General features: G+C 42.9%; 2 protein-coding genes across 3 annotated transcripts in view; both read right to left on the reverse strand.

Annotated features, from left to right (window-relative positions):
* The window catches only part of BMERB1 (bMERB domain containing 1), a 119,703-nt gene extending 115,628 nt beyond the window's left edge, over nt 1–4,075 (reverse strand). Inside the window, exon 1 of the mRNA XM_019928624.3 lies at nt 3,942–4,075. Within this exon, the coding sequence (XP_019784183.1) occupies nt 3,942–4,047 (106 nt within the window). The 5' untranslated portion in view covers nt 4,048–4,075. The remainder of the gene's footprint in view (nt 1–3,941) is intronic.
* Nucleotides 4,067–16,243, reverse strand: part of MPV17L (MPV17 mitochondrial inner membrane protein like) — a 35,413-nt gene continuing 23,236 nt past the window's right edge. Inside the window, exon 4 of one of the 2 annotated variants that reach the window (XM_073792276.1) lies at nt 4,067–4,202. In XM_073792276.1, coding sequence (XP_073648377.1) covers nt 4,083–4,202 — 120 coding nt within the window. In that variant the 3' untranslated portion in view covers nt 4,067–4,082. The remainder of the gene's footprint in view (nt 4,203–16,243) is intronic. The other variant, XM_073792277.1, reaches the window with a different exon arrangement.

Here is a 16,243-nt window from a genome sequence, read left to right on the forward strand (position 1 = left end):
CATTACATTTACTGTGCACTTTACTTCTATTATTATTACATTGTAATATATAATGAAATAATTATACAACTCACCATAATACAGAATCAGTGGGAGCCCTGAGCTTGTTTTCACTTGCCACTCACTGATAAGGTTTTGATATGAGTCTGCAAGCAATTGATTTGTTATGGTCTCTGTGCAGGCAAACCTCTCTGCTAATGATAATCTGTATTTGCAGCCGCTCCCCAGCGCTGGCATCACCACCTCAGCTCCACCTCAGATCATCAGGCATTAGATTCTCATAAGGAGCGCGCAACCTAGATCCCTCGCATGCGCAGTTCACGGTAGGGTTCGAGCTCCTATGAGAATCTAATGCCGCAGCTGACCTGACAGGAGGCGGAGCTCAGGCGGTAGTGCAATGATATGGAGAGTCTGTAAATACCGATGATGCTTCGCTCACCTGCCCGCTGCTCACCTCCTGCTGTATGGCCTGGTTCCTAACAGGCCACAGGCTGATACCGGTCCATGGCCCGGGGTTGGGGACCCCTGCCCTATTGTGACAACCATTCAGCATGGATTGAGTGCTTACTGTATGTCAAGCACTGTGCTAAATGCATTATATACATTATCTCATTTAATCCTCCCAACAGCCTGAAGTGGTCCTTACTATCCTGTTGGAAGATGTCACTGAGAGGATGGAACTGCCAGCTGACTCTTGAGCAGGACTGGGGTCATCGGAGGCTCCTCACCCCTCCCGTCCTTGAAATGTATATTCCACCCATTCTTCTTGCACTAGGAGCCAGTTCAAGGATGCGCTTTGAGAGAGTAGGATGTTGTTGAGACCATCAGGATGGGATACACCACTGAACCCCATTAAGGCCTCTATGTAAACTGTTGAGATTCTGGCGGGCCGGTGCAGAGATCTTGTGGCGCCCAAGACAAGCCTCATATGTAAGTTCCCTTGTTGCTAAACCTGCCACCTACCAATCTGGAGTGGCTGTCTCTTTCTTTGGCCTCTTCTTGCCCTCTGAGTACGGGACCAGTTTCAGATTTCAGCTGGCAAGTTCCCAAGGGTTCAAACCAACATATCCCCATTTTATAGATGAGACAGCTAACTTAAAGAACGGTTCAGCAATTTTCCCAGGGTGACAAAGCAACAAGGTGTTAGAGCTGGTTTGGATCCATGTCACCTGATTTCAAAACTCTCATTCTTAGCTACTATACTATTTATATCTTCTACCTAGAAACTCTAGCTAACATTAAAGAGAATGGTTAATACAACCTTAACTGAAAATGACCAGTTTTGCAATCTTTTTCCCCTTTTCAAGTCTTTTTAAGTAACACCTACTCAGTGTTTAACATAAAATATTTAAATATGTGTAAAAGTTAAACAGAGAGTGTCTTCTTTTTAATGGGCCTCTCTTTTTCTCCAGCATTTCCTGCATAGCGACATTGGCTTGACAATTATTATGCCACAGAATCAATAGTACTAATTTTCACACTTCATTAATAAATAAGTGGAGGCCCCAGATGTTATGGGATGGATCCACAGATCCCCTGGGAGTTGAGAGAGAGTCCAAAAAGAAAAAAAAGTCCACTTAAAAAAAAAAAAAAAGTTAGGCTGCAGACAAGAGTCTAGAGATCAAAAGTCTAGATTCAAAAGTGAAACTCTGAAAAAAAAAAAAAGTGAAACTCTGGATCAGTGCTTTAAGAAGATTTTGAATTTGAATAGGTAAAAATGAAAGAAAAAAAAAGATTTGGGGATCCACACCAAAAGCAGATCAGAAACTGTGGTCTTGCATCTGAATGGGAAGCAAGAGTGAGAATCTTTGTTGGTTTGGAAGAGAGAGGATAAGAAAGCCTTTCCGCCAACCTTTTAACAGTTTGCAGCCTAAGACTTAGAAGTACAAAAATTTCAGGAGCAAAAATGCTATAAATCAGGTTTTCACTGCAATTTTTCTGTATGCTTGAAATTTTTCCTAATAAAGTGGTGAGAACATAAAAAAACATAAGAGAATTACTAGGGACCTGGCCAACATTGCAGCTTTAGTCCATAGTGTTGATTTATGTAATTCTTTGCAAAGGATAAAAACAGGTTCTTTCTACAGATGTAGTAACAAAATAATGGAAGCAGCCAATATATTCAGCACTTACCTTGAGCTCTACCTACATCATCTTATTGAATGTTCACAATTAAGCCATAAGGTATGTATTATTATCATCTCCCTTTCAGAGAACAGAGGCAGAGTGAGGCTTAAAAAAAATGTGACTAGTTATAAATTCAGTCACATGTCAGCAAGGGGGCAGAGCCAGGATTCAAACCCAGGGCTTCTATTCTGCACAGACCCAGTAGTCTTTCAAGGCCACCGTGAACTCCAGAGACCAACAGGCTGCCACATACTTAAAATCACTGAATGTGTTCTGGGACTCTCAACAGATTTAGAAAGCTTCCTGAAAATGTGAAAGCAATACACCTTCAGGTTAAAAGCAGAGAGGGGTGCAGGGGCCCAACAAACCTGAGTTCAAATCCTGACTCTGCCACTTAAATCACCTCACCTAGCAAGCCCCAATTTTTCCATCTATGTAAGGGGAGTCATAAGTCATAATATTCCCCTCAAGGAGGCTGTTCCAGGGATTGAATGAGAGGATGCATTTAAAGTTCTTAGCACAGGCAAGACCTAATACATGGCAATCTATCAACAAAAGGCAGCCATTGTGGGTATTATTTTGAGCTTGCAGGAAGACCAGAGACCCTCAGCCCTCATGTCATGTTAAAGTACCAAAGCCAAAGGGTTTTGAAAGGATGAAACGGAAGGAAGGACCCATATTTTAAAAGGAGAAAGAAAAGAAAAGGAGAGAGGCTGGACACACTCTGGTTTCCAGGTGCAGAACTAAGACATTTGACTGTGATTTCTACTTGAACCCATGAAAACCAGAGTACAGTTGAGCCATTCTAAAAAGATCTTCTTAATTTGTAATTACAGGTATGGAGAAAGCACACACACACACAATCTTCTACCAGGTGAAGACAGGAAAAGAGCATATTCACAATACTTCGGTCCAACATAGCTCAGCGCCAAGGCAGGAAGCTGAGGGTCCTTGTGAAGGGCGAGACGGCCCTTCCCAGCCCGGATGGAGGTACGGAGCTAAAGCAAGCAGTGCAAGGGCAGGGGACTGCTAAGCGCCCGGGGTTTGCAGGGAGGGCTGGTGACGCTGGGACCCCTGCAGCTGCCTCTATACTTTGAGAGCAGGAGTTTCAACTACTGCATCCTATTCATTAAAAACAAACAATCCTTAGTTTATTTGTTAATGTTGTTGACCCCAAAATACCGTAGAGAGAAGTAGCAAATACAGTCTGTCCATTTCAGAACTGCCTTCTAGGACTGTACCCAAACCAGAGACTTTGAGTCAAGAGAGAAAGAAGGGCGTGCACAGGGTTAACCTTCCCCTAATCCTTTCCCTCCCACTCGCGACCCTGGAGAAGGCAGGAGAAGAAACGCTGGGAATTTCAGGTGTGCCCTGAACCTCACGCCGGGGGAGAAGCAAAAGCAGAAACCCAGCGGACACTCCCCCCTCTCCAGAGACGTGGGCGCTTTCCAGGATGGTCCAAAGGCTCCAGCGTCCTAGTGCATCCCGGTGGAGAAAAGACCCTCCTCCCTCGGCTGCGGGAAAGACCCTACTTTCCAAGACCGGCTGCGAGCTTGGATCCGGGACTCCCGAGTCCACCCCAGACTCCCGGCTCAGCTGCCTGGAGATTCCCGAGCCTCCCGGTGAAGCCCAACCCGGAGGCTTTTGTTCGAGGGAGAGAGCGTCGCAGCGCAGCGCAGCGCATCCCCGCAGCGCTGAAAGCCCCGCTGCGGGGGCGCCTCCCTCGGTCCGCTCCCTACCAACCCCGCGCTCCCGCGACCACCCGCTCCAGCGCACGGATCCCCAACTGTCCCACCCCCCGCCCGAATACTCACTTCTCCCCAGTCCCTCCGCTTTCCACGCCGTCTCCTCCACCGCCCCATAGCGCCTCAAAGGCTTCTCAGCTTCCAGATGGATGGACAAAGATTGCTTTAACTCCATCGCTGATCTCCGCGGGCAGGTCGACGGGTCTCCCTTTACTCCATCTCCGCTGCGGGTTGCAGGGAGGGAGGCGGCTCCAGCCAGCAGCGTCTTAAGGGGCCGGGCGCTCGTGACGTTGCTCCATCTCTTCCGCCGCCAGGGCCGGGGACAGCCGACTGGTACAGGAGTGTTGGGGGGGGGGGGGAGGAGGGGGAGAGAGGGAGAGAGAGAGAGAGAGAGAGAGAGAGAAAAAAAAAAAGGATGAGGACGCATGCGCAATGGAGGCTTGGGGCGGGGAGCTTGGGGGCTGGGTAGACAGAAAAGAGGGTAGGTGATAACTCTACGAAGAACAACAAAACAACTAAAACAGAACCATCACAAAGGAAGTAAAAACAAGGCAGCAGCCCATACTGGGGCTTGTGACATCAGCGTGCTGCTAGGTTTTGAGTGGGATTTGTGAGAGCATCTCTATCTGGGGGCAATGGATGCATCTTTGTGGCGAGTGTTACAGAAGCGTGAGTGTGGACCTGGATCTGTGGGTTCTGGGCTTGGCTGAGTGCGTTTTTGTGACAATCTCTGTCGTTTGCATCTGTGTGTATTTTGAATTTGAATTTGAATATAAAATGGGACAGTCTTGTCTGCCGGTGCCTGTGTCCACTCTGTATGTGTTTGCATGAACTTCAGAGAGACATGAAACTATTTTGGACACAAGTATAACAAAGCTATTTGGAACATGGGTCTTTACTTTCCAGAAACCCAGAGGTTTATCTTAACCAACAAAGCACAGCAGCATTAAAAGTACAAGGTAAAATCAGCAGCTAGACTGATTTTTAAAATAGTACTATTTATTGAATGATGGCTAGGTGCTAAACACTCCCCAATAACTCTGTGAAACAGATACTGTTTTGTTAGCTTTGTTTTATAGAAGATGAAACTGAGGTGCAGCAAGATTAAGTTATTTGCCCAAATTCCCACACTTACCAAGTGGTCTGGTCAGCACTTGAATCCAGACTTAGCCTCTTTATTGTACTGACCTTCTTGACTGCACAGGTATGTAGTTTTGTACTGGGCTGGGGGAGAAGCTCTATAGGACATGTGTTGTTCATTTGTTGTTTGTTGTTATTCTTAAGACATCATCTGGGGCAAGTATCCACACAGCTTGTGGAGGTATGAAAAGGCTTTAAGAAAATGATTTATCAACCAGCAGCAAGAGGCTTCAAAAATTTATGATCAGGAAAGTACTTCTAAATAGCTCATGAGAGAAAAAGGAGATAACAATGAAAACTTTTAAATATTTAGACCTCGATAGTCATGAGAGTATCACATATCAAAACTTGTAAGTTTTGATGTAAGTAAATGCATAGCCTTAAATGCATGCATTTAAAAATGTAAGTCTAAAAATAAATGGGTTAGGATGAATAGGTAAGCAAAATGTGGTCTTTCCATACAGTGGAATACTATTCAGCCTTTAAAAAGGAAGGGGATTCTGCAATATGCTACAACATGGATGAAACTTGAGGACATAATGCTAAGTGAAATAAACCAGTCACAAAAAGACAAACACTGTACAATTCCACTTATGTGATGTGCCTAGAGTAGTGAAAATCACAGGAACAGAAAGTAGAATGGTGGTTGCTGAGGGCTAAGGGGAGGGAAGAATGCGGAGTTTTTGTTTAATGGGTATAGATTTGCAGTATTTCAAGATGAAAAGAGTTTTGGGGGTGGATGGGGGTAATGGATGCACAACAATGTGAATGTATTTAATACCACTGAGCTATACACTTAAAACTAGTTGAACTGGTTAAAAAAAAATCATTGTATTCAACTGAAAAGACTACAAGAGAAAAGAAGAGATAAAACCTAAGTGAAGTAGAAAAATAATAATAAGAGCATAAATTAAGGTAATAGGGACTTCCCTGGTGGCACAATGGTTAAGAATCCGCCTGCCAGAGCAGGGGACACGGATTCAAACCCTGGTCCGGGAAGATCCCACATGCCGCGGAGCAACTAAGCCCATGCACCACAACTACTGAGCCAGCGCTCTAGAGCCTGTGAGCCACAGCTACTAAGCCCACATGCCGCAACTACTGAAGCCCGCGTACCTAGAGCCCATGCTCTGCAACAACAGAAGCCACCGCAATGAGAAGCCCGCACACTGCAATGATGAGTAGACCCTGCTCGCCACAACTAGAGAAAGCCTGCGCACAGCAACGAAGACCCAACACAGCCAAAAATAAATAAATTAAAACAACAACAACAACAACACTGAGTGGAGAAACTGGAACCCTCATACATTACTGGTGGAAATGTACAATGGTGCAGCCACTTTGGAAGACAGTCTGGCATTTTCTCAAAAGGGTAAACACAGTTATCACATGACCCAGCAATTCTACTCCTCGGTATAGACCCACAAGAAATGAAAGATACATCCACACAAAAACTTGTTTGAACAAATGCTCACAGCAGCATTATTCACAATAGCCAAAAAAGTGAAAACAACCCAAATGTCCATCAACTGATGAATGAATAAATAAAATGTGGTATATTCCTACAGGGGAATGTTACTTGGTAATAATGAGGGATGAAGTACTGATACATGTTGCAACACAGTTAAATCTTGAAAACGCTATGCTAAGTGAAAGACACCAGTCACAATAGACCATAAGTTATATGATCCCATTTATATAAACTGTCTAGATTCTTTATCTACAGAGAAAACATTATAGCAAATCAACAGAGAAAGAAAGTAGGTTAGTGGTTGCTTAGGGCTGGGGGTGGAGGAAAATAGGCGAAGGCAGGGACTGCTAAAGATTACAGGGTTTCCTTTTGGTGAAAATGTTCTAAAATTGTGATGATGGTTGCATAACTCTAGTAATATACTAAAAACCTTTGAATATGTATCTTTAAAAGGGTGATTTGAATAGTATATGAATTATATCTCAATAAAGCTATTAACAAAAAAAATTAAATTGAATGGAATTTAACCATTTAAATCGCAACACATTATCATAAGGTTAATGGAGACTAAGGCCAGCCTGTGCAGCCAGCCAGCAGGGAATTCCAGGGGTCTGGCCACACAATCCAAATCTGTCCTGGTCCTACCTGGGGTTTGGCATTACCTGATGGTGGCTGTCCATTCTAGCTTGTGTGTGTGTGTGTTTTTCATATTCTTTTCCATTATGGTTTATTACAGGATATTGAATATAGTTTCCTGTGCTAAACATAAAGACCTTGTTGTTTATGCATTCCATATGTAATCGTTTGCATCTGCTAATCCCATACCCCCGATCCATTCTTCCCCCATCAGCTTGTGTGTTGATGGATGTCACTTGAGGTCCTGTGGCAACTGGAATTTCCAAAACAATGACAGTGATTCCAGGACAGTGATTCCCCAGTTAGTGGCTCAATTACACGGCCCGATTCAGAAAAATTAGGCTAGGCAAACACCTCCCCACCCATCAGCCCACCCCCGCCAACCCGTCTGTCTCCCACTTAATATGTACCTTGGCCAGCATTATCCTGGGGTTTTAGTGAATTAGCCATTTTGCTACTAGTATATAGGCTATATGTTAGTAGGACTACAGTGATGCTTCTGTATCTGGAGAGATAGTAAAAGTTTCAACTGCAATGCAAACATATTCATGAAAGAACATCAGAAGGATCATTTCCCATTCCCATGATATGTCTTTCATTCCAGTTTAAATCATGGAGAAAGGGGGAAAATGTGGGTGTGGAGATGCACTGATATTGTTCAAGCTATTTTTACTCTCACAAAATGGGTCCCTCCCCTAATGGCCCCAATTTCTCCTAATAGATCATTTTTTATTAAAGCATATCATTTATCAGCCTTGTCTCTCTTTGATTCCTGGAAAACATTCTTTGAATATTTCAGGGAAAGACGTTACTAGCCATTTAAGTGGAATGCCCCCCATAATCAGTATGGCATTATACCTTGTATTCCAACTGAATCACATCCTGTCAGTCACACACCCTGATTATAGAAACAGTGGAATAGCCAGAGAAGAATTGATCTGTGTGTCTGTAGAGAACAAACGTATGGACACCAAGGGGGGAAAGTGGGGGGGCGGGGGATGAATTGGGACTGACATACATACACTAATATGTATAAAATGGATAACTAATAAGAACCTGCTGTATAAAAAATAAATAAAATAAAATTCAGAAGTTCAAAAAAAAACTGGGAAAAGAAAAAGAATTCATCTGTGTTTCAATGAAAAGCCTAATGCAGAGGGAAAAAAAAAATCTCCCCATGTCTCAAAGAAATATAAGAAGTGTTGCTTCTAGAACGTGGGAATTCCAGAAACTATGATTTGCATGAGAAGAAACATTAATTTTAAGATTCAGAAGAAAAAGTTCTAGAGGTTAGGGCCATAGATGGAAGTCAGGATGCTTGAGTGAGATCATGACTCCATGATTGGAAGCTATTTACCTTAAACCAACTATGGAAGCTGTCCAAGAAATAGTTTCCTTTCCTGTAAAATGGGGTTAATTATGAAACATGCTTAGTACAGCACATGGCACAGAATATTCAATAAATGTCATTTATTCTGTTAATTTCATCACTGCTGCCAATACTTGAAGTTAAAAGTTGGCTTCCATGCTGTGCTGTAGTCATCAAGTTATCAAGGTCATCCTTACATAAATCCCAGAATATGCAACTCTATGAAGTCATTACATTTGTCATAATAATATTCCTAATTTTACAGACTCTTCCAAGGAGATCAGTGTTATCCAGTATTAACACGTTCCTAAATTGATGGTTAGCAGATATCTTGGAGTTCCACAGATGAGGAGTTTCAGGAAGCAGTGAAAGAGATTCACAGAAAAGGACTGGAAAATGCAAAAACTGGACCAGGTTGCATGCCTCCTGCACAGTCCAGGAGCCTACCCCATGTCAACTGCTCTGCAAAGAAGTTGTCACTTATGCTTGCAAGGCAGACTCCAAAGCAGAACCGTACACTTTCATCAGGCAAAGTTGGGATTAGTACAGCTCTCTTCTCTCATCAAAACTGGGGTGTTTTGTTGGTTTGTTTCATCTGTTTATTTTTTATTTTTATTTTATGTGTTTTTTTTGGTGTGTTCCATTTGTAAAGTCAGTGATCAATGTCTTAAGAAGGCATCACTTTCATAAAGCAGATCTGGGGTTTTAGTGTTTCATTTCTATAATAAAATAACATATCATCAGTTTCCAACCCACATAAACACAAGACACACTTGGGACATGTTAGTAGGCATGTAAAGAATATTACCTGTAGAGCAGAGTGATAAAAAAAACTTGGGCTCTGTCATCCTGGCTCCACCACTTACTAGCGGTATGACCTTGGGCAAGTCACTTCCTCTCTATTCTCCTGAAAATGCTCTAAAGATCCGTAATGGCCTATTTTTTGTCACATCCAATAGCTTCTTTCCAGTCATCACCCTATTTAATCTCTCCAAAAATATATAACGCTGTGGACCAGACCCTACTCCAAACTCCCTCTCTACCCAGTTTCCAGGACATGCTCTCTCCTGTCCTCTTGGTTCCCACTCCTGCTGTTCCAGTCCTCCCTTCTCGTCTCCTTCACAAGCTCTTTCTCCATCACTCACCCCCTTCAGTTAAGGTTCCCAGTGTTTATCCCTTTCATCTTCTCCTCTTCTCATTCTTCACCTCTTCCTAGTTAAACCCATCTTCTGTTCAATCTCCATCTCCAGCCCCCGTCCTTCTCTCCTCTTAGAAACATCCAGCAGTCTTGGGGAAATTGATAAAAAGAGGAAAATGGGTTTGGAAGAGAAAATAGAGTTAAAGAGAGTTCCAGAAAGCACACTGTATATTCCTCTTAAAGGAGGTTTAGAAGAGAGAAAAGAAGCTGAGGAAACATGCCGAAGACTTCGGACCTGAAATCCTGCATCCGTTGGAGAGCAGGGAGCTGGTACTTCTGCCCAAAGTGCTCAAGGAGTGGGATCATGTGTTTTGGCTGTGCTGGGGCATGAAGTTATTAGGAGTGAGGTCAATGCTACATGCCTGTAAGAGGGTGGTGGTGGGGGGAGTCTGAAAAAAACTCCCCAGGGCATGTGGGGACTCTATTATGGTGCTTTCTGTTTTTCAATGTTTATTGAGTGGTTACTGGTACCAAGCACTTTACAAGACTTACCCTTCTTAACTCTGTATCTCTGTCCTGTGAGATCAGGGTTTGTAGCTACAGAGAGGTTGTAGTTTGCCAGTAAGTGGCAGCACCTGCACTCAGTCTCAGTCGGCCAGTCTCAGAGTCCAAACACTTAACCACAATCCCACATCCCCTCTCAAAGCTTTCCTTTCTCCTCCAGGAATCACCATGGCAACAGCCAGGAAGAGGGATTTATAACCTCAACCTGAACATGTTCAAAATCAGACTCCTTATATTTCCCCCCCAAACCTGCTCCACCTCAATTAGAAATCTCAGATTTAGCCTCTGTACCTTACTCTCAAACATTCCACACTCTTTTTACACATAGTCAGTCAACAAATCCTGTTGATTCTACCTTGGAAATCTCTCCAAAATCCAATTGTCCTCTTCATTCCCACTGCCCTGCTCTAGCTCAATGCTGCAACACCTTTTTCCCAGACTATTGCAAAAAAACATCTTTTCTGGGTTTTTTCCCTACTAGAGACTATTCTCCACATTGCTTCTAAAAATATCTTTTTTAAAAATATTTATTTATTTATTTGGTTGCACCAGGTCTTAGTTGAGGCAGGCGGGCTCCTTAGTTGTGGCTCCCTGGCTCCTTAGTTGTAGCACGTGGCCTCCTTAGCTGCAGCATGCATGTGGGATCTAGTTCCCTGACCAGGGATCGAACCTGGGTCCCGTGCACTGAGACCACGGAGCTTAATCCACTGCGCCACCAGGGAAGTCCCCTAAAATTATCTTTAAAACACACATACAAATACACACACACATATACACATGCAATGCCACTCTTATGCTTAAAAGCTTCCACTGGATTCCTGCTGCCTGCAGAGTAATTTACATAAGCAATCTCCTTCGTTTTGAGGACCATCAGGTTATTCCCAACTTCCTGAGATTATCAAGAAAACCATGAGGAGAGTCTTGCAGTTAAAGCTTTGTAGATGTCCTTTATTTCCTTAGGATGAATTCCTTAAAGTGAAATTGCTAAATCAAAGGATATGCACATTGTCAAAGGCATTTGATGACTATTATTAAACCGTTCTCCAGAAATGCCGTACTTAACTTACACTCACCAGAAGTGTGTACTACAACTTACTAGAATTCACATGTTTTCATGGGTATACCCACGGAGTGGAAATGTGTTCTATTCATTTTCAAATAATCAGAGCTGGAATACTGAACGGCACATGGTACTCAGCAAATGATTGCTGAATGAATGAAGAACTGAATAAACAGAAGAAATGTCCATTTGTGAAAAGCTCCCCGACTTGTGTATAACTTAACACAAGCATATCGTAACACAACTTCTAGATGTTGTCTAAATCTGACTGTTTCATGTAGAATTAATCCAGTAGCATCCTTTTGCACATGGGATCGATATTTATGGGATGCTCCACAACAGTGCTCCATCCCGGGAACAAAATCTTCGCTTCCTATCCATATTCACTACACATGTACAGACCCAATCTTATTGTAATTTCTTCAATTTTCCATCATCACCTATGCAGGTTAGAGGTTATCTGGAAAGGAGTTAACCTAAATAGTAAAATGAGTAAAAGGGTGCTAAAATTTCACAAATCTATATTTCCGGATGTGTACATTCGGCCCTCTGTATCTGTGCGTTTCACATCTGCAGATTCAACCAACAACAGAGTAAAAATGTTTGGGGGAAAATAATTCCAAAAAGTTCCAAAAAGCAAAACTTGTATTTGCTGCTCATTGGCAACTATTTACATAGCGTTTACATTATATTTATAACTATTTACATAGCATTTACCTTGTATTAGGTATTATAAGTACTTTAGAGATGATTTAAAGTATACAGGATGGGGCTTCCCTGGTGGTACAGTACTTAAGAATCCGCCTGCCAATGCAGGAGACACGGGTTCAAGCCCTGGTCCGGGAAGATCCCACATGCCGCGGAGCAACTAAAGCCCGTACGCCACAACTACTGAGACTGCGCTCTAGAGCCTGTGAGCCACAACTACTGAGCCTGCGCACCACAACTACTGAAGCCCACGCGCCTAGAGCCTGTGCTCTGCAACAAGAGAAGCCACCACGAAGAGTAGCCCCCGCTCACCACAACTAGAGAAAGCCTGCGTGCAGCAATGAAGACCCAATGCAGCCAAAAATAAATATATAAATAAATTTATTTTTTAAATAAATAAATAAAATAAAGTATACGGGAGGATGAGTGTAGATTATAAGCAAAACCTGCACCATTCGATGTAAGGGACTTGAGCATCTGTGGCTGTTGTATCCAGGGGGTCCTGGGACCAAAAGCCCAGGGATACCAAGGGACGACTGCATATGCATCTCTCTGTTGTACAGCTCTGCTAGAATAAATGTCACCAAAGCACCTCAGTTTAAATCTCTTCCTTCCAAAACCTTCCACAGGTGGTAAGTTTCCTTCCAGCCAGTCAGTCAAGCCAAAAAATGTGTATTTTGTCCTATAAATCTTACTGATATTGCCTAGGTACATCTGAATTCATCAACCTAGACTATCCCTTCCTCCCTACTTCTACTCCCATTGAACTAATTTGCGCTCAAATGATCGCTACCCCTGACAATAATTTTCATCACTGATTTTTAGCAGGCTAGAGATATATTCAGTGTTACTCCTGAAAGGTCATTTGATGGTCCTAAGGAGAATGGGATGGAGGAGTGGAGGTGGCATAAAACTAGAGGTAGGGATATCAGTTGAGAGACTCTAGTGGTAAAATACATAAGTACTTCCCAAAGTTTTTTATTTTTAATAAATTTATTTTATTTTTATTTATTTATTTTTGGCTGTGTTGGGTCTTCATTGCTGTGCGTGGGCTTTCTTTAGTTGCAGTGAGCAGGGGCTACTCTTCATTGCAGTGCACGGGCTTCTCATTGCGGTGGCTTCTCTTGTTGCAGAGCATGGGCTGTAGGCGTGCAGGCTTCAGTAGTTGTGGCTCACAGGCTCTAGAGCGCAGGTTCAGTAGTTGTGGCACACGGGCTTAGTTGCTCCGCGGCATGTGGGATCTTCCCGGACCAGAGATTGAACCTCTGTCCCCTGCATTGGCAGGCGGATTCTTAACCACTGTGCCACCAGGAAGCCCCTTCCCAAAGTTTAACATGTTAAAATGGACCCTCTGATCCAGATGGTCTGGGGTGAGGGTCTGAGATTCTTAGATGTTCTCAAGTGGTGTCAAGGCTGCTGGTCCATGGACTGCACTTTGAGTAGCAAGACTTTACACGAGAAACAATGAAGTCTTGAAACAAAAAATGACAGTGGAATCAAAAGGAGGGCATGGACTAACCAGATATTAAAGAGACATGACTTGTTGACCTGAGCTATCTGAGGTTACCTGAGCATGAGGTAGCCACACTCAGTTGACACAGCTCCTGCGAATGGTACAGAAGGGATGTTTGAATTAATCTGTGCAACTTTGCTTTAGAATGATAGCCTTTTGGAAGTAACTCTCAGTCCTTTATGTTATCTTGAAGGATCCATGGAGATACTGGTACCCTCCAGTTAAGATTCTCTGGCAACATAAACTTTTCAAAAGCATAAAGTCAGAAGAAATAGAAAACATTTACTCAGCATATACCATGAGCCAGTCACTCCATGCCTCTGCATATGTTATTCCTTCTCCTTGAATATCTCCATGCCCACATCACTCACACACACACACACACACACACACACAAACACACACACACGAATTAACAATCTCTTCGTGTCACTGCCACATCTTTAATATACTTATCACACTGCACTGGAAATGCTGAAAGCAATTCTACAATCATAGAAAGTGTGGGTTTTGGAGCCAATCGAACTTCAGTTCAAATCGTAGCTCTGCCATGTATTGGGTTGATGATGAAGACAAGTACCTTTGCTTCCTCAGTTATAAAAATGGAGGCGCCATCTACTGTGAGGTCATGTGTAGCCTTCAAGATGCTTTCCTTCAAGTAATAGGAAACCTAATTCACAGTGGTTTAAACAAGGAAGAGAATCTATCAGCTACTGAAACAGAAAAGCCCAGAGGTAAAGCAAGCTTTGAAATAGGCTAGTGTAGAGATTAAGAAATCATCAGGGTTTCTCTGAGATTCTTTCAGTGATACACTCCTCTTCCTGTGCCCTTCATGCTAATAAAAATGGTTACAGCGGGCTTCCCTGGTGGCGCAGTGGTTGAGAGTCCGCCTGCGGATGCGAGTCCGCCTGCGGATGCAGGGGACACGGGTTCGTGCCCCGGTCCGGGAAGATCCCACGTGCCGCGGAGCGGCTGGGCCAGTGAGCCATGGCTGCTGAGCCTGTACGTCTGGAGCCTGTGCTCCGCAACGGGAGAGGCCACAACAGTGAGAGGCCCGCGTACCGCAAAAAAAAAAAAAAAAAAAAAAAAAAAGGTTACATCAGTTCTAGCACTCACATCTGTATTAATACCCCAACCTGAAAATAAGAATGCCTTTGTTTGGTGTTCCCAGCTAAAGTTAGGAGTATCTCTCTCCTAATGCCTACCACTGCAGGTCACATGGCCATCCCTGAACCAATCACTGTAACCACAGGCAGGAAATGCACTGATTGGCTTCACCTTGGTCAGGTGCTCCATCCTTTGAGCCAGGAGTGGAATCACCCTCCCTGAGGATCTACAAACAGGAACTGGGAGCTGTAGGGAAGGAGGGTGGAAAATGGATGCTGGAGAGACAGCTGACAACTATTCACTACACCACACCTATTAGTACATTATACAAAGGGCGTGGCACAGAATCTTGTCTGCAGTTTGTGGGCGCACAGTAAGTGGTAACTGTAATTTGCTTATAAGTCTATCTACTAGACCAGAAGCAAACAGAGAATGGGGTCCTTCTCAGCTCAGGCGTCCCTCATGCCTAGCACAGCACCTGGGACATAGCGTAAATATTTGTTGAATTAATGTTAACAGTTGGAATGGGAAATACAATGTGATAGAGTTATAGAAATTATTACAAGAAAAAAGAGAGGATCGTATGACTTAAGGGAATATGAAAACATACACTGTTGCTGGTCCATGACACTGATAAGATAACCAAGCTGGATATAGTTGAATTACAGACTGGGGTTAAAATTGGAATAAATTTCAGTATATATTTTTAGGGGTCTGCTCTAATTTTGGGTCAATTCAGAAAAGAAATACTAAGTGAAGTGTCTTTATCTGCTTTGCCTGGCTTGGGAGTAGAAGAGAAGAAAATCAACCTCTTTCTTTCCCCCTTAAATCTATTCAAGAAGTGTTGCTTGAGCATGCGCTACATGATCCCATATTATATAGGAAAATAAGTTTCAAGAGAACGGCTGATCTAGTCTATTATTTTGTGGATCTTAAGAATCAATGTCAATTAGAAAGACACTAACATCGATTAATCCCACTATGTGCCAGGCGCTGTCCTTCAAGCTTTCACAAATGTGATCTCTTTTAATCCTGAGTAAATTGAGGCTGTGAAAGGTTAAGCTCCTTACCCAGAATCACACAACTAATAAATAAAGACCCAGGTGCTGAGAGGCACATGCCTCAGAACCACTCTTCTTGTTACTAGAAAAGATTTCCTTGTATAAACCTCAGGGACTTTACAAGGGAAATATTGGATTACGGTAATATGACTCATTAGCCCAATTTAATATTACCTATTCATTATAATATAATGATGCTTGCATAGCAGAGCATGCTGCTGTATTTCTGCCTCTGGCTCAGATCACAGGAACTATGAACATAGGCTGATTACATGACCTACATACTCAATATTAAGAACACTTTGAATTGCTCTTATTTATGTGGTTGAAAATATACGGTCTAATTTTGGTCAGCAGTAGCATCTAGGTAATGCTGACTCAGAAGGGAAACATTTGTTGTTGCCAGGAGAAGTGCAAGAGAAAAGCTGAATCACACTGTACCACATCAGATGTTAACACTATTAATATAACGTGCTGAATAGTGAGCAAGATGGAATCAGACCATCTCTGACCAACAGGTTCGTCATTCTACCAGTGGACAGATCCAAGAAATGTCACGGTACTATGTCCCTACGTTGTATTATGTTTCTATCAACTAAGCTTA

This window comes from Tursiops truncatus, chromosome 15 (genome assembly GCF_011762595.2).
Source record: "Tursiops truncatus isolate mTurTru1 chromosome 15, mTurTru1.mat.Y, whole genome shotgun sequence".
NCBI classification, from domain to species: Eukaryota; Metazoa; Chordata; class Mammalia; order Artiodactyla; family Delphinidae; genus Tursiops; species Tursiops truncatus.